Source organism: Aplidium turbinatum, chromosome 16 (assembly GCF_918807975.1).
Source record: "Aplidium turbinatum chromosome 16, kaAplTurb1.1, whole genome shotgun sequence".
Taxonomy (NCBI): Eukaryota; Metazoa; Chordata; class Ascidiacea; order Aplousobranchia; family Polyclinidae; genus Aplidium; species Aplidium turbinatum.
Window position 1 is genome coordinate 7,801,177 of NC_137487.1, and position 23,466 is coordinate 7,824,642.

General features: G+C 36.3%; 2 protein-coding genes across 2 annotated transcripts; both read left to right on the forward strand.

Moving 5' to 3' along the window:
* The first annotated feature begins 1,045 nt into the window (after positions 1 to 1,045).
* On the forward strand, positions 1,046 to 8,964 carry LOC145785156 (lactadherin-like). The gene is made up of 4 exons (XM_082596854.1): positions 1,046 to 1,352; positions 1,540 to 1,689; positions 7,357 to 7,541; positions 8,344 to 8,964. The coding sequence occupies exons 1-4, from the start codon at positions 1,046 to 1,048 to the stop codon at positions 8,479 to 8,481; spliced, it is 780 nt and encodes a 259-aa protein (XP_082452980.1). The 3' UTR covers positions 8,482 to 8,964.
* Positions 8,965 to 17,072: 8,108 nt separating this feature from the next.
* LOC145785157 (lactadherin-like) lies at positions 17,073 to 20,804 on the forward strand. Its single transcript, XM_082596855.1, has 4 exons — positions 17,073 to 17,379; positions 17,600 to 17,749; positions 19,894 to 20,066; positions 20,667 to 20,804. Exons 1-4 carry the CDS (start codon positions 17,073 to 17,075, stop codon positions 20,802 to 20,804), a joined length of 768 nt encoding a protein of 255 aa, XP_082452981.1.
* Positions 20,805 to 23,466: the final 2,662 nt, after the last annotated feature.

Consider the following 23,466-nt stretch of genomic DNA (forward strand, 5'->3'; position numbering starts at 1 on the left):
AATTTTCAAAAATGCAAACGTTTAAGTGAATAATTTGAGCCCGGTACTAACCTGGTCCTCAGGTTCCAAACCAATACATTTCTAGAAAGAAAATATCCAAACAATATGCTGTGGTTTCCAAGTTACCGGGCTTTCAAAAAAGGTTGCAGGCCCCTAAAATCATCCAAGACCCAGATCTAAGAGTTCCTCCTAGACCTCCACGTCTACGCTACTGCTGCCACCTACGTGATATTTTACGCTTGTTCACCACGAAATCGAACCAGACCTGATCTGGGCATTGTAATCAAGACGTCAATTTCATTCTTCACTTTAACACAGGCTGTGTTTTGCAAAGTTTTGATTTCTGATGTAAAACCACATAACTCATATAGGCGTAGCCTAATTTATCATATAACGTGACATGATTATAACAAAATAGTGAAACCTGCATATTACTTTGTTGTGTGAAAATAACATTAACCGTAAATAACACAATATATGCATCTTTCTTTGCACAACAGGATTTTCAGAAGCTATTGGCCTTCGGACACTTCAGCATTATCAAATATGGCCCATCTGGAAAAAAGTTTGGACACTCCTGGTGTAAATCAACAAAACATCATACTCATTGCAGCACTGACTATTTTCATAAACCATACCACATACATCCGTGTTTGCTAAGAGTCAGCGTTAGAATGTGTACCTTGTTGTTGAGTAACCTTATTAAGTAATCGCATGTCATTTTCCTTTTGGTAATTTTTTCTGCCGCTTTCTACATTACAGTAGTTTTACATTTTTTTTCTGTTGTGCAAAAACTCGCATCAACAGTATTTGACATTACTAATCTGAAACTGTCTGTAGATTTTGCAGGAGAGGTTTCTGTGTCAGTAGGCGTCTTCCTTTAAGCATAACTGAAAACACTCTAAGTACTATAACCTACATAGCCAATACTGTACAAAATGAAATAAAAAAATAAAAAATTTCATTCGATAAAATACCAATTATAGACTAAGTACTCGATTTCGTAAAGAAAAGCAACCACCTCGACTTTGTATTCAGTTACAGAATGAATTTCATTTTTATAAGTTCAGTCTTTTCTTGTGGTCTGGTTATTGTTTTCGGCCAAGGTGATGACCTTTGTCTTCCATTGCGTCGTGGTGTCCTAGGCAACGATCCTGGTCATCCTGCTCCTGTCAATCAACAAGGACGTCCTGGCAAGATCGGACCAGCAGGAGTAGCAGGACCTCCTGGATCAAAAGGAGACAAGGGATCACCTGGTCGTTGTGAATGCGATCCAAATAAAATTGAACAGCTCCGAGAAGAAATGCGACCGTTGAAGGAATACTTAAGACTTGCTACTTCTCCAGCAAAAGGTTTTCCTTATTTTTTTCGTCGTACAAACAGTGTTGTGTAACAACTTTAAATCTTCTACGATGTTTTGCGTGTGAATGCAAAATTAGAACAAAGAAACATTTTTTGGTGGAGTTTGTCAAATACTTAAAATATTTTGTATGAATAGATATGTTGTTAAATATTTTCATTTTATGTTTTTCAACTTAGTTCATGCATGTGGCGTTGGTATCAGAGATGGTCGCATACCTGACAGCTCATTTTCGGCTTCATCTATACATAAAGATGACTATGCCCCGCGTTATGCAAGATTGGATAACACAGGAGATCCACGTGGATTTTGGCATATTGGAATAGAACGTAAGTGAAGCACTATAACAGACAATGCTGAAACGATACAACATAATACAGGTGTTTTCAACAAAATTTTTGTCTGCAATTGCTGTTTGGGATAAAATAAAAAGTGGGCCGTCTTAAACTTTTTGCAATCTTTTTTATGCCATCTCAAAATGAAATAGAACGAACTTTCGCTTTATGAAACGCTATTGGAAATACAATAAAACAAAACCCTTCACAAAAAAATTAAAACCGTGTGGAGTTATGAAAAGTAATAAAACTTTCAAGTATTTTTACTTTGAATACCGCATATGTTTGCATGAAATATTGCTAATTCTTTCCAGGGCATGGCTCAAAGCCACTTATTTTCAATAAATATACAAAAAGTACTTTAAATAACATTTGAATAAAATAAATTTACATCACTCCAAGCATTTGTGCAATAAACACCGCACATTTTGCAAAGATATCTCTAACTGGATATTACTTCTTAGTCTCCAAAGGTATTTTATATTGCGCCGACTCCTTAAAAATTCTTCACGAACCCAAAGATTTAGCTGACCTTGGTTTAAAATTACTTATTTCAACTGTGCCCTAAAACGTTTGTCTTGCAAAATCATTTTCTAGAAATTGCATAACTTACAGAAACATGTATTTTATCACTAATTTCTGAATTCATAAAATTTTTTAGGTTTTGATTTTTGTTGGCAATAAAAACAAATTGTTGCGTTGATGCAAAATAGCTCAATTTCAATGTGTAGTGATAAAATATACGTTTCTGTATGTTTTGCACTTAATCAGTAGTCCCTGTATACTAAACCTCCGATTAATAGGCTCGCCCTCTTAAGACCCATTTGGTCCTGTCCACAATTACTTCCATGCATTCCATTTCAGGTTAATATCCATTGGTTAACAATGTAGGCTGTTTTGGGATAGACGTTTTGCGGCTCAATTTAAATCATTCGTTTCAAAACCGAGGTCCACTGACCCTTGAGGTTCGTAAAAAAGTTTCAAAGACTTTGTGGTTTTCCAGAAAGTTTCTGGAAAAAAGTAGACAAGAAATGTTTGGGGTTTTTGAGGAAAGCTATCTCAATCATTTGAGAGCAAATCGGTTGTCATTATTCTCATAGTCAAAATTATGGGAATTAATGAGAGAGGGTAAAGAATTTGAAACGATTTAATTTTGAGTAGACTGTGGTATATACTGACATATGCGCCATTGGTCCTCAAAGAGTTAATGGCGATAGCTACAGTGAAAAAAATAGAATTGATACCAAACAGAATTTGTTGAATCAAAAATTGTGCTGACCAGTGTTAATAGCCTACACTTCATAGTAAGTAAATACGTATTTTTGACTGCTTTTGTGTTGCGGCTCTTTTAAAATTAAATTTTATGATATGCGGCTCGAGCATGCGGCAGGTCTGGTCACTACTGATATAAAGTTCAAAAGAAAGGCACCAAGAAAAGTGGGACCAACACGTGATGGAAGATTACTGGTGGCGCCATTAATGTGATTGCTCTAATGTCTACTATAAAATGATTTAAGCAATAATTCAAAAACATTAATTTTTTGTCATCATTGTGTGAGCCTCTGGGGTCGAGGGTCTATTCTTTTACCACCCCAGATTCACGATGTTCTCGTACTACACTGGAAAGCTGCTAAGGAGCTTTGGTTTCATCATCCAAGAGGCACAACCTTCCATTCCGTTAGAGAGCATGAAAATGGTAAAGGATACAATCGTTGATGATGTGGTCTGCGGTCTGTTCCTCAGCACCACATTTACAGGAGGATGAAGAAGACATTTCCATTGGAGCATGATTGAAGAGAAAGTCTAACGCCCGAACACGGAGGGTTGATGGGAGGCCAACGCCTGTCCTTGTAGTTTCAAAGGCTGATGGGACGTGTGTCGGTGCCAGGGATGAACGAACGGAGTCTGGAAGTACTTGATACGTTGATCAGAAGTTGAGCGGCTGGCATGGCTAATTTTTAATGAGTAGTTTAACTAATGTTTTGCATTTCCCTGATCTGTGTATTGTGCTTCTTTATAACCGTTTTGGGTAAAAAAAATTCTGTTTCTGGACCGTTTCGACTAAACAACAATCTCTTGCTGACTAAAATAAATGTGTTTTCGCGCTGAATGTGACCTAGAGACCACATTTTTCCCTCATTGGTTGTATGGAGTAATTATTGTGCTTTTATGCTAATCACTACACTATCATTTGTAACTCGATTTCAATTTTTGCAATTTTTTCTATGTTTGGTACTGGTGCACTGGAACATGTGATACTTCCAAAGCATAAAACTTATGCTGAGATACTAACAGTGCAAGAATGAATCAAAATTGTATCAATTGGAAGTTTGAGCTCTGTATTGGAGCGGATATGTTGCTCATATGCGGAAGACCAGGCAATCCTCCGCTCCACAAAGCTGTGGGAAAACCTAAAAGACACCTTGAGACAAAAAATAAAAACTCTTACGCTTGTAGGTACTGCAGAATAGCTACAGAAACCCACAAACGTAAAAAGAATTGAAAAGAGATCAACTCGAGTAGAGCTTTGTGTACAAGTGACAAATCATTGCGTGGTCACCAAGTCCTGTTGCAATAATTACGAACTACTCACAGTCACAAGGAAGCACGACGTAACCAAGCGCAGGTGACTCGATGTAATGTATTAACACTAAGGCAATAATCACAACGCAAAACCAACGTTACTGAACTGTATCAGAAACCCTCTCAGCTTATCTTCAGAAATGGCGACTGAAACTCAGCAAAACCAAAACTGTGCCAGCAGCTTTCCATCTACACAATCGGGAAGCTGACCGTGAGCTAAATATCTACAATAACGGAAAATCTGTCCTTCTGCCCAGAACCAAAATGCCTTGGGATGACATTAAACTGATCGCTCCCATACCGCCACCATTTGGTGTCACTGCGCAAGAAACTAACATTGCGCGCTGCACTATACTCATTACTCAAGCGCCTGGCAGGCTCCAGCTGGGGAGCGAATGCTGACACTTTGCGTATAGCAGCCTTAGCCCTTGCCTACTCTTCAACAGAGTACTGTTCACCTGTTTGGTGTCGCAGTGCTCACTGCCATAAACAACGCCTTGCGCATATTAACCGGATGCCTGCGTCCACACTATTGGATAATCTTTTTATTCCTGCTGGCATTCAACCTGCTGAGCTTCATCGTGAAGAAGCAACTCTGTCTCTTGGTCGATGGACATGAAAACCCAACAATCTTTTTCACTCAAGGTCTTTGCTCCTACAAACGAGCATCCTCATCGAATGAAATCAAGACACCCATTCGTGCAAGCCGCTCAACTTTTGATCAACAAAGCTGATAAATAAGACATCTCTGCGAAAAATTGGGCGAACCATAGATGGAATTCTGAGTGGAAGTCAAGTACCACCAGACTCCATTCGTTCATCCATCGACACACGCTCCACACACACGCCGACACACAGCCTACACACGACACGCACCACCAGTTTGACACTGCAAGAACAGGCGTTGGTGCCCCTCAACCGTCTTCGTATGTGCTGATTTCAATGCTAGTATTTGGTAAAGCTGAACAGCTAGCATGTGGTTATTTCGTTCCTAAAGAGTTTTCCTATAGGCTACTTATGATCTGTATTGCTGGTTTTAGTTTTGCTAAAGAGAAGCAGGAGACCTGCTCGAAAATGTTTCAATAAATGTATGTTGGCATGTCCGATTATGGCTATTGCTCATGTTGCTTATTGATAACGATCTATTGTGGCTTTGCGATGTTGACGCTAATTTGGTGGATCCAAGGAGGTTAGTTATTTTAAAAATAGATCTTTGGTTAAAAAGGTTGGGCACCCTTGCTGTAAAGTCATTTTACGTTTTCTTTATTTTTAAAATTAAAGTTATCTTTTATTATTTCAAGGAACCAAACAGAGCAACAAACGTAAAAAAAAACAATTAAAACAAGTTTGAGAACAACTGTTCCAATTTAAACCACTCAGAAAAACTAAACAACAACCATCAACAAGTAGGCTACTATACTTTTCACATCTTTCCAGTGTCAAAATATTTCACAAATTTTACTGATCAAAAGTTTTGATGTCGACAAAATCATGTCAATATTTTTACTTACATTGAAAAACTTTGTTTTTTGTTGGACTTCAAATTATTTAAAAATGTCAAGGACTTCAAATTATTAAAAATTACATGAATAATAAAACTGTTGAGGTGTATTCATTTCTACATCATACAAACAAAATAAAGTAGCTTATAAACCAGAGTTTCACAATAGATTTGTGTCGCTTCGAAATTGTAAGTATGTCACAAGCATGCATTGAACGTTTTATCAATAAACCATAATTGCAGAAACACGTGCTAAAATTTAGGAGTTGCCACCTTTAAAATTGTTTTCCGTCTAAATTCAATTACTGTAAATACACTTCCTCAAACCACCAGATCACCTCTTTGTGGTGTGTAAAAATGTAATAGTCGAACTAACACATGGCGTTAACCTGTTGGGAAAACAATCATTTGTGGCATTGTGTTGTTTTGAGTTTTTAGCATTGTTGTAAGTGTAAAGTGTAAGTAAAAGCAAAGACAAAAAGTTGATTTATCGCTTCACTCACATTTCGCGGGCCATGACAACGCGCATCATCAAAGCGAGTAACGAGCAAAATAAAATGTATTGTTTTGACGTAATCCATACATGCAGGGGGTTTCTGAGTCCATAAGACGAGCATTAAAACTCGCCGGAGTTAAAGTCGTTATGAAATCGTTTCGAGCCATTGGCAATACCTTATCACTACCAAAAGACCCGACTCCTTTTCACAATAAATGCGGTGTTGTTTATGAAATTCCGTGCAATGATTGTGACGCAGTATATATTGGCCAGACTGAACGCAGCATAAATTCCCTGGTTAATGAACAAACATCGCACAGCTGTCAAAAATATGGAAGAAGAAAAGACAGCTCTTTGTTTACACATGCTAAAAAAGATAATAGAACTTTTAAAATAATGCGTGTTTCATTTTTTCTCTTGCCTTCAACCGCAATGCAGTAATTGCAGTATATAACTTTGCAAAATTTATTTTGTATGTTATTCGCTCTGAGAAGGCGCATTGCCATGTGCGTGAAACGTCTGTGAAGCAATAGATCAACTTGTTTGTCTTTGTTTTTACTTTCACTTTCATCAGATGAACGTTGCAATTAATGCTATAGAAAGGATAAGTATTGATTAATGATATTATTATTAATGATAATGATATAGAAAGGAACGCTTTTCAGTTTTTGTTACAGAGTTTTCTTTGAGATATGCTGTACAGGTCTGTCGTATTGATGTGTGGTAATTCTTTAGTAACCTCAGGGATTTTATTAAATCCAAAATTTAATGTTGTAGAAGTGTATGCTCATTGTGGAATAATAAAGTAACTTTAATTTAAGTCAAGTTCAACCTTACGTTTTCATCTTAACGACAAACATTATATTTCACGCCTGCTTAAAAGGTGTTGTAAAAAATTGAAAAATGTACTTTTTTACGCAATTCAAAACATTCAACCCATTACAGTACAATTGTCAACATATATTGCGTAAAATAGTAGCCTATAATTTAATAAAAATAAAGGCTTATCTCTAGAAAGTTGAAACTGAGTATGAAAAGTTAATACTTCGATAAAATGTTTAAAATGTTGCCATTACAACAGCTAACGGGCGTTTCGTTAGCCCTGGTCAATGGATTCAAGTGGATTTACAGAAACAAGTACAAGTTGTTGGTATTGTAACCCAAGGAAGACCAACTGCTGATCAATGGGTCACGAGATATAAAATTTCATATGGAAACTCATCAGATCAGCTACAAATAATGGAAAATAAATCGGAAGGAGACAAGGTAAAGAAACTAGCACAGCCTACTTTTGAGATATTTTGCACAAGTATCCTACGCAAATACAGATCACAATGACACTTAATGACCTGCAAAAAACTGCTGTGGGCTCTTGCAAAGTGTCAAACTGTTTTACCACCCCCCTACACAGCTGACAATTCGGTTTTGATCTTGGTCATTTAGAATGTAACAGCAGAAGCTGTCAGTAAAAGTATAGCACATCGACAATCAATCTACAATAAAATAGTTTATGCCGATCACAAAAATTGTGGTATGGTGATCTAGCTGCTCATTTAAAATATATAGAAATCGGCATTTAACATAATCCATTAAAATTGAACATAAACTATAAGCTACAAAGGTTTTCGGCCATACACACGTTAGCCCTTATCAAGTAACAACAAAATAACTGCTTATCATATCTACAATGAAAATGAATAACTGATCTCAACACTGAATTGAAAAACGAAATGCATAAAATGAAACGGCAAAGGGCTAACGTTTGTATGGCCGAAAACATTTGTAGCTTATAATTTATGTTCAATTTTAATAGATTATGTTAAATGCCGTGTGGTTGCTTGGTTGTATATGTCTGTGGTTGAAGAAAGTGACCTCTTCACCAAAATTGTAATATAGAAATTGTGCAGAAAATGCCTACTTGTCCTCTTCTGTATTCTAGTTTTCAAAAGCTGAAAAGCCTTTCTGTTTTTAAGTAAGTTTCATGCTTATCTAAACGCGTTTAACCATCTATCACATTCATAACCCATTCTTAACATTTATTTCATTAGTTGCATATCATTCTATCCAGATTTTTCAAGGAAACAATGATAGGAATTCTTACGTCATCAACATGTTTCCTCAACCAATCACAGCTCGGTATTTTCGCCTGACTGTTGTGGAAGTTCACACTGTAGCTGTACTTCGAATGGAATATCTCATATGCTAAACATATGGTCATTGTACACTTCTAACTTGTGAAAGTCAACTTTGTCAAAAAATGATTTGCTTCTAGATAATTGTTCTTAAATCACAAAAAAACGTGATTTCAAGTTATTATTGTCCTTGTATTGTATATGATCAATCTATATTAACCAGCTCATTGTAGAGCATTTTATTCGATGAAGTATGAAGTGTTTAGTTGGAATAGTTTAAAAAGTATTGCTTTGCTCTGTGTTCTCTTATCGTGTGAAATTACTTGTTTACCCAGTTTTTTAAATTGTGTTAATATAACAGCCTTTTTCTGTCACTCAAAAAATGTAACTAAAAATTTCAACAAAACCAACATAATTGCTATTAGTTTTTATTTACTCATCGTAATTAGGCCACAATGATGAGTGGAAAGGTAAAAATATCATAGTAGGCTTATTGTACTCTTCTGCTTATGAGATGACACTGCTGTGTAGTATACAAAAATATATTTGAGCGTTCAGATAAGCTGAAACATGGCTACTGTTTCCAATTAGCCATTGCTGAAACTACTGCAATATTAAATGCAAAGATAAAACTTAAAGTCAGTCTTAAATTGAACGTGGTGTGCCAAGCATCTGAGATAGATGAGCTAAGTAGCCTACCAAACTTGAGTGGCCAGGCCCCCTCAGCTCCAACACTACCACCATCGCCCACTTAACTACAAGCGTAAACCTTTAGTTGGAGCGTCTGTGCTTATAGAGCTGAGTGCCTGAGTAGACTGTCTTGATAGATCAGTTGGTTAAGTGCCTGAGTTTCTTCACGAGGAAACCTCAAAATCAAGCAGAGACAGTTCGGCTCTCAGTGCGCTTGAGCAACTCGTTTCAAAGACTGTTTTGCATTCAGCGGAACCTATAGTAGATGAAATAATCCGCAGACACCAACACTTCGTCAAACTTCACTCTGCCAATCTTCATAACCGGACCTGCGTCAGTGATTCAAAGTTTCTACGAGTATGCGAAGCTGCCAGGAATAACCTTTTCAGAGGCTTTCCCAGTCCGAAGATAAAGATCGAAACTAAGCAACCTACCAATCAGTCCAGGATATTATTATCTGAAACGTCATGCTCGCAACAGCAAATACGACCCCGTAGTGGAAGATGTTGCGTTGGCGCACTACAAGCCAAACTATGCAATGTTTGTGAGCCAAATGGACGTGAAACGAACGGCTGTTTCCTTGCCTGATATAAGATCGTAGAACGATGTGGTTGCCCAATGTTAAAACTCCAAATCTACATTGAGATGATTTTACAAATAGTTTTCTTGTCTATCACCACCAAGCGGATTGCTGTTCTCTTTTGAAAGCACGCACAATAGTGTTGTCGAATTGCTCAGTATGTATTGTTGAATCGCGTATTCCTCTGGAGAACATAACAACTTTGCGAAGGTGTAATCAAAAGTTCAATAATTACAGCTAAGTGCACAGTAAACGTTGTACATTACGGCGTGCTACATTCTACATCACATGTACAGCTGGTTAACAAATTAAACAAGCTATAAATAAATAAAAAAAATTATAATTTGTTTATGACCATTTTTTCCGTTAGGCATTTACAAGATGGCATCCCTTAATTAGGCCTAAGCATTATATCATGGCTAAATAGAAAGGAGCCAGAAAAACCTGAAATAACCTTTCTTCAATTGCGATCAAGAATTCTTATCAACGAATACAAAATAATCGAAATGTAAGCAATTCTTATTATTAACATCATATGAAACTGTGCAAAGAAACGTTCGCGCATTGGCTAATAAAAATGCTAGTTCAGTATATAGTATATTTGCGATGTTCTGCTATTCATAGTCATGATAAAAAAAGACTATAGTTGCGAAGCCAAAATTAAAATTTTGTATTTGCATAAAGTAGATGTCCTTATCGCCGACGCTACGTCTTTTTATGAACCCACCAATTTTTAGAAGAACCGACACAAAAAGTGCATTTATACATCAATAAACTCCAATTAACATTGATTCAATATCAAATTGCGTTAATAACAATGCAAAAATCTGTCCAAACGAACCTGCTAAGCAACCTTTTAATATTCCTCAACCCGAATGAGAGATTGCATCAAGAACCACCTCGACCTGCTCTATATCTTCAATCCTTTTTTGCTAATGCCTGCTTTGCTCAATTAAACTGATCACAGCTCTTTGAGGGCTCTAGGACAAACAAAAGTTGCCGATTTGTCGCCTATTTTGCCAAATTAGGAAAAATGAAAAATATAAGTAACTTAAAACATTGACGTGATTGAGCAAAACCGAGCCTAGATTTGAAAAAAGCGCCCCACATTGCATCAGGAGTTTCCAACATGCTATATTTTTGTGACCTAGTGTTATTATTAACTATTTGAATAAGGTAAATCATGTGTTGCAGATATTTTCTTCAAACTTTCAGTCACTTTGTCAATACTGTAGTAACTGTTTGTAGCACATCAACTTTAAAGGAGCGACCAAAATAATCGAACTCAACAAAAACATAATCATGAGAAGACAAAAAGCAACGTCTTGCCAGATTTTATCTGCAATTCTTTATGTTAGGGCATATAGGTTACGAAACAAGTTGACACCCAAACCACCTTCTACAAAAAAGATCGACATCTTTATTTCAGGCCACCATACTTCAGTGTGAAGATTTCTCTTCATGACAACAATATTGCGATGGTCTTCGCGAGCTAACGTAAAAACACGTTGCCTCAATGTTGTTGAAACCATGATTCCTGCACATTGTAGGCAGTAGTTATAAAGTTGCTATTTTTACACCATTTCAACAACTAGCGACGTTGTTAATCGTTAAAATAATGCAAAAATGGCAACATTTGCTGGCAGGGATACAAGAGAGCTACTAACAGCTACTCAACTTTAAACTTTTAAATAAGATTTACATTCGACTTTGCACCAGGCTTTCCAAAATATGCAATTTATCAAAATGAGCCAGACAACATGAGCGTTGTTGCACGTCGTACCGCTTCTTTTGGTACAATTTGTACACAATCATGCGTACTATCAACGTTTTTGCACAGCGCTTTTGAAGAAAACACGCAAGATGAGCAATTGGCAATGTGTTTCTTTTCCGAGGTTATGCTTCAGTTCATACTTGGCAAGACATAAATTTTAAAATCCAGCATTTAATTTTAACATCAGACGTGGAGGAAGGAAAAAAAATGAACTTTAATGATGGGTGGATAAATCAAACTAACTCCCACACAAATAAACGTGAAATCTTCCGCACGTCCATACAATAGTTAAAGCTTCTTTTTAATTAACTCACATTTGCGTTTAATTTTGATTAATGTAGCTATGGCCAGACTGACTAATGGCATAATTTTTCCTATTTTGGCTTTGCACTAGGACTTCAGCTAAACTATACGAACTAGCATGAGCAACTACTTGAGCTTTAGCTTTAGTCATAACCCAAAGCAACACAATTGCACAGCAAATATTTTAACTTTTCGAAAAGTTGCTGTTAGATTTTACCCCAACAAAAATCAGTATTTTTACGAGTTAGTAATTAGCATACGAAAGCGAATGCATGCGCAATAGGGTGGTCCGGAAAGCATGAGAACATTTTTTTCCCAAAAATCTCGACTACTCTGCCATTTTTACATTGACTAAAAGAAAGTAACAAGCAAGATTTCAGAAAAATTGGGTAACATTTAAAGGCATACTAAAGAAAAATTTCAAACCGGAATTAAGCATTAAAATGAGTAAACTGAACATTCAAGAATACATTTCAAAAACAATTACCGAAAAAAATTTGTTTTCAATGGCGCTGGCAAGGCCCAAAGTCCAGAGTTTCATTTATTTTCATTTTTTTCAAAATGACCAAAACGTGCAAACACTGCTCGAGAATACGTCATAAAGGCCAGCAATAACAAAAGCCACGTTACCAATCTGATGTTTTGAGCAAACTGTCTGCTGTTTTGATGTTAAAATGTGCTGTTTTGATGTAAATACATACATAGCCTACAGTCAAACCGCCCGCAGTAACAATTATTGCGTGATCGGTTGATTGCTAGCCTTTATGACGTAGACTGCACAGTCGCACGCTTCGTTGCTCAGGCTCAATCTCATTTTGAAAGCTCTGACAAAAGCACACCCACAATGGTGGTCAGACCGCAATGGGGCAAAATTTTATTGAAAATCGTTTTATGGTAGCATGTTAAACACAAAGAACGTGGAAAATCGCCAAGTCAGGTTTTTCCTTTAGTACCCCTTTAAAGGTGCCACACAAAGCTGCAATTTGGAAAAAAAACACATGATATTTATGCTATTTTGTTGAATTTACAGAAGAAGTAATAGCTTACTACGCTCTCGCTTTCTTTAAAAATGTGTTTCAATGGTTGATAGCATCAGACTTATCCAAAATTAAATGCTCGTAAAGCGACGAAGATGTCCAATAATAGCATCCAGAAGTGTTGTCAGGGATTATCCAGCGTATACGTTTGCATTCGAGATGATTGTTGTTTAATTCAAAAACATTTCAGGAGGGGGGGACTTGCATACAGAAGAAAACTCCACGTCGCCAAATTTTAGTGTAACTACCTTGCAGGCTGTTCGGCATTCAACCTAGCGTCTTATTTTTTTAAGACAAATAATGCGTCATTCTTTTCTCTAGGTTTTAGTTTTTGAATTTCAAGAGTGATGCAGTTACATTTTTTGGAGACAGCCTTTTTCATTGCCAATTTCTTTTTGAAAACGGCCCTGTAAAATCTTCTAGTTATTTGTTAAATTCCATAGCCTTTTGCATTGTTATGTAGTCTACTAATGAGTGAACTAGTTGCTGCAAACTAAACAGTTATCGTCAATGCAAACTGAGTATAGTAGGCTAAACTTACATAATACCACTTACTGGTTATTATTGATAAATGGGTGTTTTTCAATTCGTTTTAGTTTCGATTAAAAAAAAATTTCGAATGCCTCCCATTACCCCTTTGAGAAAATTTTATGTTCCCCACTGGTTAAAAGCTGTCCATGCTTAATGCTTACTTTAAACAGTTGCTCTCATGCTGCCAATGTCAAGCTGGTGACATCCCAGACAGCCTACAGACGTTCAATCAATGCAAAAAATGACGGATGTTGCTGAAATGCAGCAATAATACGAGTATTTTTACTACGCAGTTTAAATGGTGGGAGTTGGGAGTGATTCAATGAACAAACGATTTACCCAATTCGTCGGGAGTTTCTTTCAGTTTACTGTAACATGAAAGCAAAATATGCTCCCTTTTAAACTAACTTGACACTTAGAAGCTTTGCGCTCACGATTATAACATTTAAATTAACAGGCTTTTGCGGCACACAGTTTGGGAACCTCTAGTCTAAATAAGGTTCACAAATTTTAGTTTGTTTAGGGATAGTTTAGTCATTTAGAATAAACAAATTAAAAATTATGATGCAAAAGCTCTATTTTTAATATATTAGCCTCCATCACATCATGACGTTTTGCCCATCGTCATTTGGTAGGATTTTTTGAAATCAGGCAAAATCTTTGATATTTTGTTAGTTGGTAAAAACAGGAAGACACTATAGGCTAGGGCGCTAGGCTAGTATGTTTATCTGGAAAGTTTTGCTTAAGCTTAATACTGAATAAAAATAGGTTTGTTGCCACATTAAACGCTTGTGAAACAATACAACGGTTGAATGTTGACAGCCAACAACGTTGACAAGATTTGTCCAGGGTATACTTTTGCATGTGGGTTAGTTTTAGGAAGTCTGGATAACTGGAAGGAAACATCTCAATGTCACATTTATCCGAGTTAATTTTTTGTTTTGAAGTATTGCTTTTGCATTCTTCTCATAGCGTTTTGTTTTGTTGTTTTTATATAGTTTATATTGTTCGAAAGTGTTGCGATTGCAACTTTTTGGACTTGCCCTTTTTATTGTACTGAAGCTAAATTATTCTCTAAAACCGACCGTTGAGTGTTCACAATATCTTGTTGAAACTGCTAGAAAAAAAGGCTGTTTGAGAAAGACCGGATGGGTGTCTTAGTGATTAGAACAAAGACTTTCAACTTGCAGTTCGCTAATCCACAAGCGATTTACAAAAATATTTTTACGAGCAGGATAGGTACTTGATGTGGAGCATGACTTTTGCATGACCCAGCCTAATACCACTTCTTTGATTAGAGAAACTTGTTGGCAACAAGCAAGCACAGTCTTTGGGATATTGTTTTAACTTGCGAGTACAAAGGATGCAAAATCAAAAAGGTATCAGCTTTTTCTTGGCTTCTTCTTTGTTTTCAACATTAATTCCAAACTTTTTAATTAATTCTGTCAATTTCTGAGAAGTGCATTTCTATTTTACTTCATAAATTTCGCAAGAAATTAACTTTATAAATTGGCTATGAGCTAATTTTATACAAACGTTTAAATTATCATAGCCTACCTCTTGTTGTTCAAACAAGTGTTTTGGAAAAAATCATCGTCGGATCGGGAAAAGAAATTTGAAAGCATAATCAGCATAATCTGCCAGTTTCTTATGTTTGCAGAAATCTTGAAGTACTTACACTGGCCAAGTCAACAATATTAACAAATTAAATTTCCTGTTTGCTACTGAAGCGTAATGTTGTCTCCAATGCATAACTTTTCTATCCTTTATATCATTGTGGGGAAACTGCCACTAAAGTGCGTCGCTCAACAGTGTTCAGTGAGAATTTATTTGTCAATATTTCGTTTCGCAGCTTCATCTCTCTCAGAACCAAATGTGGATCCACCGAGCTGTCGAACAAGACAAAGCTATCATTTATTGAAACATGCTTCTTCTTCTTCTTTTATCGTCGTACATGGTTTCAAGCATTGACTGTTTCTTGCATAAAAAGTTTCCAAGATTGTCGGTATTTTGCGTGTGTATTAGGTGTATGTTTAATTGTTTATGTTTGTTTGTTGGTTTACGTAGGTTAATCTTTGTCTGCTTTTGGCACGTTTTTCTTTCAATTTTGCCTGTGAGAAAGAGAGAAATGTTCTAATTTCCTTTTCGCAGCACGTGTCCTACAAATTGAAGTTGTTTTTTTTTTTTTTTTTCAGTAGCTTCTTTGTTTGCTTAAGTTGATTTAATGCACTTTGGTTGGTTTTTCTGGCAGTCCAGGAAATCCTCTGATTTTTTGGAATGCTCACATTGCAAATTCGTTTGTTCGTTCGTTATTCTTTTGTTGATTGTCCAGATGTTTGAATTATATTTACAAATTGGATAAATGTAACACTTTAATACTCTGTATCTAGTTGAAAAAGATATGTATACTTGTTGCATAATATTGATTTGATTCGCTAAAAAGTGGCTTTTGCTTGAGCAATGCATAGATTAATCTTATCATCTTTTGCGTCCCAGTTTATTGTTGTCCCAAAATATGGAAAAAAATTTACTTGCTTTATATTTATTCCATTCATTTCAATTCCATTAATTGAAATTTCACTTTCTTTTTTCTTTTTGATTAGCATTGTTACTGTTTTCTTTTCACTCGCTTTATTCCAAATTCTTTACTTCTTTCATTTACTTTATTTAACAATTTTTACAGTTTTTCTTCTGAATCATCTATTAAGACAGTGTCATATGGAACACACTGTAAGTTAGATTAAAAATGGGATGGCACAGCGAATACATTTCTAGAAACAAAATATCTAAAGGAGATGCTGTAGTTTCTTCAATTTCCCGAGCTTCCTAGAAAGATTACGGGCCCCAAAAATAATCCGGGCCCTGATTTAAAAGTACCTCCTGGACCTCCCTGTTTACGTTACTGCTCCCACCTACGTGATATGTTACGCTAGTTTGCCATTAAATCAAACTAGATCTGATCTGAAATTGAATTGAGAATTGAAATCAAGATGTCAATGTCATTTTTCACTGTAACACAGCTGTGTTTTGCAATGTTTTTAGATGTTTTGATTTCTGATGCAATACCAGGTAACTCATATAGGCCTAGCCTAATTTATCATATAGCGTGACATAGCTATAACAAAATAGTGAAACCTGCATATTGCTTTGTTGTGTGAAAATAACTTTTAAATAACACAATAAGCTTATATGCATCTTTTCTTGCTCAACAGGATTATCAGAAATTATTGGCCCTCGAACACTTCAGCATTATCAAATATGGTCCACCTGGGAAAAAGTTTGGACACTCCTGGTGTAAATCAACAAACCATCATATTCATTGCAGCACTGACTCTTTTCGTATACCATACCATATACATCCGCGTTTGTTAAGAGTCAGCGTTAGAATATATACCTTGTTGTTCAGTAATCTTGTTGAGTAATTGCGTGTTACTTTCCTTTTGATAATTTTCTCTGCTGCTTTCTACATTACAATAGTTTTACATTTTTTTCTGTTGTGCAAAAACTCGCATCAACAGTATTCAGCATTACTAATCTGAAACCGTCTGTACATTGTGCAGGAAAGGTTTCTATGTCAGTAGACGTTTTCCTTTAAACATAACTGCAAACAGACCATTATAGCCTATATACTCAATACTGCACAAGATCAAATAAAAAGAAGAATTTTTATTCGATAAAATACCAATCATAGACTAAATACTTGATTTCGCAAAGAAAAGTAACTACCTCTACTTTGTATTCAGCTACAAAATGAATGCACTTTTTGTAAATTCAGTCTTTTCTTGTTGTCTGGTTGTTGTTTTCGGACAAGGTGATGACCTCTGTCTTCCATTACGTCGTGGTGTCCTAGGCAACGATCCTGGTCATTCTGCTCCTGTCAATCAACAAGGACGTCCTGGAAAGATTGGACCAGCAGGAGTAGCAGGACCTCCTGGATCAAAAGGAGACAAGGGATCACCTGGTGGTTGTGAATGCGATCCAAATGAAATTGAACACCTCCGAGAAGAAATGCGACCTTTGAAGGAATATTTGAGACTTGCTACCTCTCCAGCAAAAGGTTTCAACCTAGTGTTTTTTACAATGCAAACATCAATTTGCAACAATTAAAAATTGGACATGATGAGATGTAAATAGTGTGAGAAATGATTGTGTATATTAATGATTAATTACAATAAAAAACATTGCATTGATGCAGTTATTTCAAATTTGAAATGTTTTTAATAAATAAACTTTTTTTAAACAATGCTTTATTTTTCAAAACCTGCTTTTCAATCTAGTTCAGGCATGTGGGGTTGGAATTAAAGACAGTCGTATACCTGACAGCGCATTTTCGGCTTCATCGATGTATGGTGATGGGTATGCTCCGCATTATGCAAGATTAGACAACACAGGAGAACCACGTGGATTTTGGCATCGTGGACAAAGACGTAAGTAAAGTATTTTGTCAAATAAACCTGAAACAGTGCGAGGTCATGCGCACGCTTAGACAATACTCCTCCCATTTTTTGCCATTTGCGTCAAATAACCAATATGTCTGCTCTGGTTCTTTTAAATGATACATTTTGTATCAAAATGAAATAGAAATTTTGCTCCACGAAAGGAAATTTGAAATGAAACATAGCAAGTTTTCACAAAGTAGGTAATCAGAAACAAAATTAGAGCAATAGACTTTTTTTTAAATCCAACAAAAGTCTCGTAATATTTTTGATTTGACATCTGCTGAAAGACCAAATATTTGTTGATTGTTCAAAAACTATTCTCAAAGTCATTCATGTTGGGCTTAAAGTGATTTCTAAATTAAAAGATTTTATGCGATTCGCTTTGAGTTGATAATAAAACTAAAATCGTATGCAATGTGATAGAGTTGCAAAAATACAGTCAATTCAGGCCCGGATTTAGGGGGGCAGAGGGGGCAGGTGCCCCGGCCCCCCCGACTTTTAAGGGCCCCTACGTGGAAAAAATGTGATTTTATGTTATTATTATTTTTTCTTTCAGCCTTTGAAGTTCTGCAAAATGCTGTGCAGTGCAGTGCTGGATTAATGCTACTGTAAACGTAGAGATGGTTTTTCGCGCCGTAGGCGCCAAAAAAGTTTTTTGCGCGCGGGCCCCCCGATCTAAAAGTGCCCCGGGCCCCCCATCAGCTGAATCCGGCCCTGAGTCAATTATGTATTTTGGCATATTTTGCTGGTTAAAAAAGAGTATTGTGGACGATAGACATTTTGTGGCATAATCAAAACTAAAACTTTCAAAATAACCTGGCAAGGTCCAGAAGCATAACAGTATAAACTTTCCATTCCATATCATCTCAGTGTTAAAATATTTCAGCAAAATTACTGATCAAACTTTAGAAAATCAAAAAAGTTTATATCAGTAATTTTCGTGATCATGGAAATTTGGTTACTCAATTTTGAGAATTTCAAACTTTTAAACATTGCATAGGCTTATTGTAATTAACAAAAAGATTGAGAGATATAGTTTCTTTGAGTAACTCATACATCAAATAGAGCATAAATTTGAGGTTCCCAAATAGGGTGCGTCATTTTACGTCATTTGCGTCATTGCAAGAGTGCAACAAGCTTGCATTGACTCTATCCATATTTTGTGAATACAGAAACACATCTTCAAAATTGGAGTTGCCAGCTGTTGAAAATGTTTTCAAACTACCGCATCACTTTCTTTTTGTGTGTAAAAGTATGATAGTCGAGCTAGTAGCCTACATGACGATGTGCATTACATGACGTGACGTGACGTGATAGTACATGAAATGATGTTGTCGGCTTGATAGCTGAGTGGTGAGAGACTTGGTATGCCCTTGAAAGGGTACCAATTGGAAACCGCTCAAAAGCATGTTGCTGGGTTTTTGGCAAGACTCCAGGCATGCCTGCCTTCCCGTTCACTTAATCTGAATCTTTAACTCTTTCGGTGTAAGCCTAGATATACGACAAAAAATAACGTTTATAATGTTAACCTTTCGAGAAAATAACCATTAGCGTTTTGGGTTTGTGCACATTGCTTTGAGCTACATTGTGCCATTTTAGCAAATTTGAAGTTTTCATACTTGTAAAATATAGATGCATCGCGAAACCAAAAAAACATGAAAAAGAGAATATGAAATATAAACAAAAGTTAATCAAAAGCAGAGTTATCAAAAAAAAAATCAAAAAAGACTTGTGTCACCTAAATGAGCACAGTAAAAGATGGAACCGCGTAGAAGCAAAGTGGCAGCCATTTGCCAGCAGTGCCATGAGCTATTGATGATAATAATGATGGTGCATCATCCAATAGTAAAAACAACTTCAATTTAAGTCTGGCTTTAGGTTTACTTCCCAACAATAAATCTTATGCTTTACACCTGTTAGAAAAAAGATTGTCAAAAAAATAAAAAGCGTCTTTTAAATGAACAATCAAGAATAGACTACATTCAATCCATGAAAGTATATTTTCGACATAATGATTAACAAAATTGTGTAAATTTATGAAAATATGTGGCTTGATAGTTGAAACATAGTATCGAATGAAAAGATATTTTCATGTTGCCATAACAGCAGCTGACCAGCGTGATATGTTGCAGAATCTGACCCTGGTCAGTGGGTTCAAGTGGATTTGCAGAAGCAAGTACAAGTTGTTGGTATTGTGACCCAGGGAAGATCAAATGCCGAGCAATGGATCACTCAGTACAAAATTTCATATGGAAACTCACCAGATCAGTTACAAATGATCGCAAATGAGTCAGGAGGAGACAAGGTAAGCAACTTAGTGCAGCGTGCTTTTACCAGTATTCGCACTTGTAGGCTACCGCAGGCAAATACAAATTACGATGTCACTTGGATGACTTGCCAAAGACACAGCAGCATCAGGAATCTCACCATTAGGCTATGCAGCCGACGATTCGAGACTGCTCTTGATCATTTAGGAAGTAACAGCACAATTTGTAAAATTTTATATAAAAACCACAGCGAACAGTAAAATTATACAATATCGATAAGAACATAGAAACCATACCACTGACCAGACAATTTGTAGAGTTAAGAGCAGCTGCTCATGTTATGAACATGTTACAAGCAGCTGCTCATGTTACAGTAAATACAAAATTAACGGTTTAATTTGGTGACATTTTAATTGCAGTCACTCGACTGCATCCCCTTTATGATTTATAAAATTTTATTGAAATATGATCGACCAGAGAATGCCCACTTGTCCACCTAAAGTATTTCATCACCTGCATTACAATAAAGCGCCTTTCCGTTTTTTCATAATTATTGTACTTTTATGTAAACGATTGGAATAATGCATAATAACGCATCTTTTTACATTTCTTTTATTATAGAGATTCACTCTTTTCAGATTTTTAAAGGAAACACTGATAGGAATTCTTACGTCATCAACATGTTTCCTCAACCAATCACAGCTCGGTATTTTCGCCTGAGTGTTGTCGAAGTTCACTCTGTAGCTGTACTTCGAATGGAATATCTCTTATGCTGAAAAAAATAATCTTTATACCCCTTGAACTTGGAGGGTTAATGTAGTTATAAAATTTCCTTCTAAACCACAAAAACATGATTGCAGAATATCGAGTCTCCTACAAGTCAGCAATTGTGAACTTAGCAAGCGACAACTGAGCAAGTAATAATTGAGCAACATTTCAGCAAGTAGCTAAAGTCGTTAAATGATGAAACTGAATAAGTATAGCAAGTGAGCAAGCCATAACATGGCATGTCACAAGTTAGCAAATTCGGTTTGGCCAGCGATGACCAAGCAAGTCCGACGTGAGCACGTAAATCTCATTTGCTGACTTGGCAGTAGCTGAAATGTAATTGCTGAGTTGAAACACTTGCTGAGTTGTCGCATGCTGAGTGGTCTGACGACCCAATATATCAGAATATAACCTTATATTAACACTAGAACGGCCGAAAAAAAAGTACACCTCCAACGGCCGCTGGTGTCGAAATCGACACTTTCCACAAAAACTTTATTTTTCCGCAAAATTAGCAGTAAGATTTCGTTTTATTTTACAGCGATAAAACTATCTGAAGCACTTATTACTTTTGTCACCTATTTGCGCTGTTCATTTGTTGGTTTTAGACGAAAATTATGACGTAGGCTACCAGGTTTTGATCAGTTCGAAGCTTGACTGTATCTTGACTCTGTACGATGATCTAAAAATTCAACAGAGTGAAGACATAATTATCATAAAAATAGCACAAAGTTTTCTTATTCAGGAGAAAAAAATCAAACAAACCAACGAACACTTTACGCAGTGCAGCCTTTGCACTCTGTAACTTTCCAGTCACCATTATCACACTTCCCACTTTTCGACAGTGGCCGCAAATGGTAGCCTAACTGTATTGTTTTTGCAATAATATCCAGCACATTTTGTGCGTTTTCTAGATGGTCGTCCCTGCTCTTTTTCTCTCTGCAGTGTCAGCTTTCGTTTCAGCACATGAGCAGTTCTCAAGCTCTCAATGAGCTAGAGGATATAATCACGTCGGCTGATGTTGCTGCCGGAACGTTTTCTAAAAATAATCCAAGAGTTCAAAGCTGCAATATCTAGCATACTGTATTTGGCCAAACTGCAAGGGGCCATTTTTTGCTTGCTGCATGTGTGGTGCATTTTCTTGCCATTTGGTCAAACATATCAACTGCTACTTTGTTCTCGCTATAAAAATGGATCACGGAGGGTTTCTTTTTCTCTGTTGCATCAATACTGAGGCTGTCATGCATAGTGGAAAGGACACTTGCATTTTTTTGCACTGATAGTTTACAAGCATGCGGCTGTTCGTTGAATTGTAGAAGAATTTACTGTAAAATCTTTCTCCTCTACCCTTGGTCATCTCCTTTGTCAGTCCTTTACTGTTAGCTCGAACAGTTCCAACAATGGTTATACTGTATTTCTTTCCTGTAGTAAACCAGCAAGATTCACTCTAGTAAAGAAGTTAACTGTTGTGACGTTGTACCCGCTTTGTCTGTGTAAATTAGTGGTGATCCTGATCACTACATCCTCGGGGAGAAGCCTTCCATTTCGTTGCTTTCTTTCAACAGTTCCGAGGCACGATAAGTACGGTACGGTATTGCATACGTATTTTGAATGAACCTCGGCTAATACCCTGAATTTCATGCCAAACTTGTCTGGTTTGTTTGGCATGAACACGATAAAAGGACATCTGTTTTCTATTGGAAATAGCTGTTCAATGTGTTCATCGATTGGTAGGCTCCAATCCGGAGTGTAATTGTTGATGCAATTAGCAACAAGTCCTTCCAGTGGCTCTCGAATATGAATAAACTTATCTCTAGTAAATCGCTGATAGATTTGAGGAAGGTATTTCTAAACTCAGTAGGATGACCTAAAATGAAGCCGAGCGATAACACACATCAAGCCGTGTGTTGGACAATTACAATGAAAAACGCTATAAGTAAGTGTGAAAACTATTGAATTAGTTTTTTCACACAGAAAATCTTTTATACTTTACAAATCTTATTACATTTGTATGAGGTGTCGATTTCGACACCTCGGCCGTTGGAGGTATATCCGCACATTGTAGATAGCATAAAAAAAATTTTTAGAAAAATAATATTGAACTATAAAATTTAAGCATAATTGGGAAGCTACTGAAAGTTTAAAAACGTTGCGATAACAATTAAGGCCCAAAATAGTGAACTAAATTTCTAAAAGTGTCGATTTCGACATCTCGGCCGTTCTAGTGTTAAACCCATATTTACCAACTCATCAACGTGCATCTTTTTTTATTGGATCAGGTGTTCAATTACAAATGATAATTTTTTTTGTTACCTTGCTATATGGAATCAATTGTTTTTACGCTTTTCTGAATAGTCATGTCAATACGATGTTTATTCCTCCAGCCAATTCATGTAAATAAATAACATCAACAACAGCAGAGACGCTTAAAACAATGCAAAGTGATCAAACTCGACGTAAAATGTGACCCATTTTTCACCGTAACAGTAACAAATGACATCATCAATGTAGTTTGGAAGAGTATTAAACTTACTTAATAATAATACAGTGCATTGAAAAAAAGACCAAAAATCGCTTTAAAAACGACAAAAAGATAGCCGGTCACAATAAGACGCAGAACTAATGATATCATTTTCGTGAGCAGCAAGTATTTATAGTCCACCGCATGAT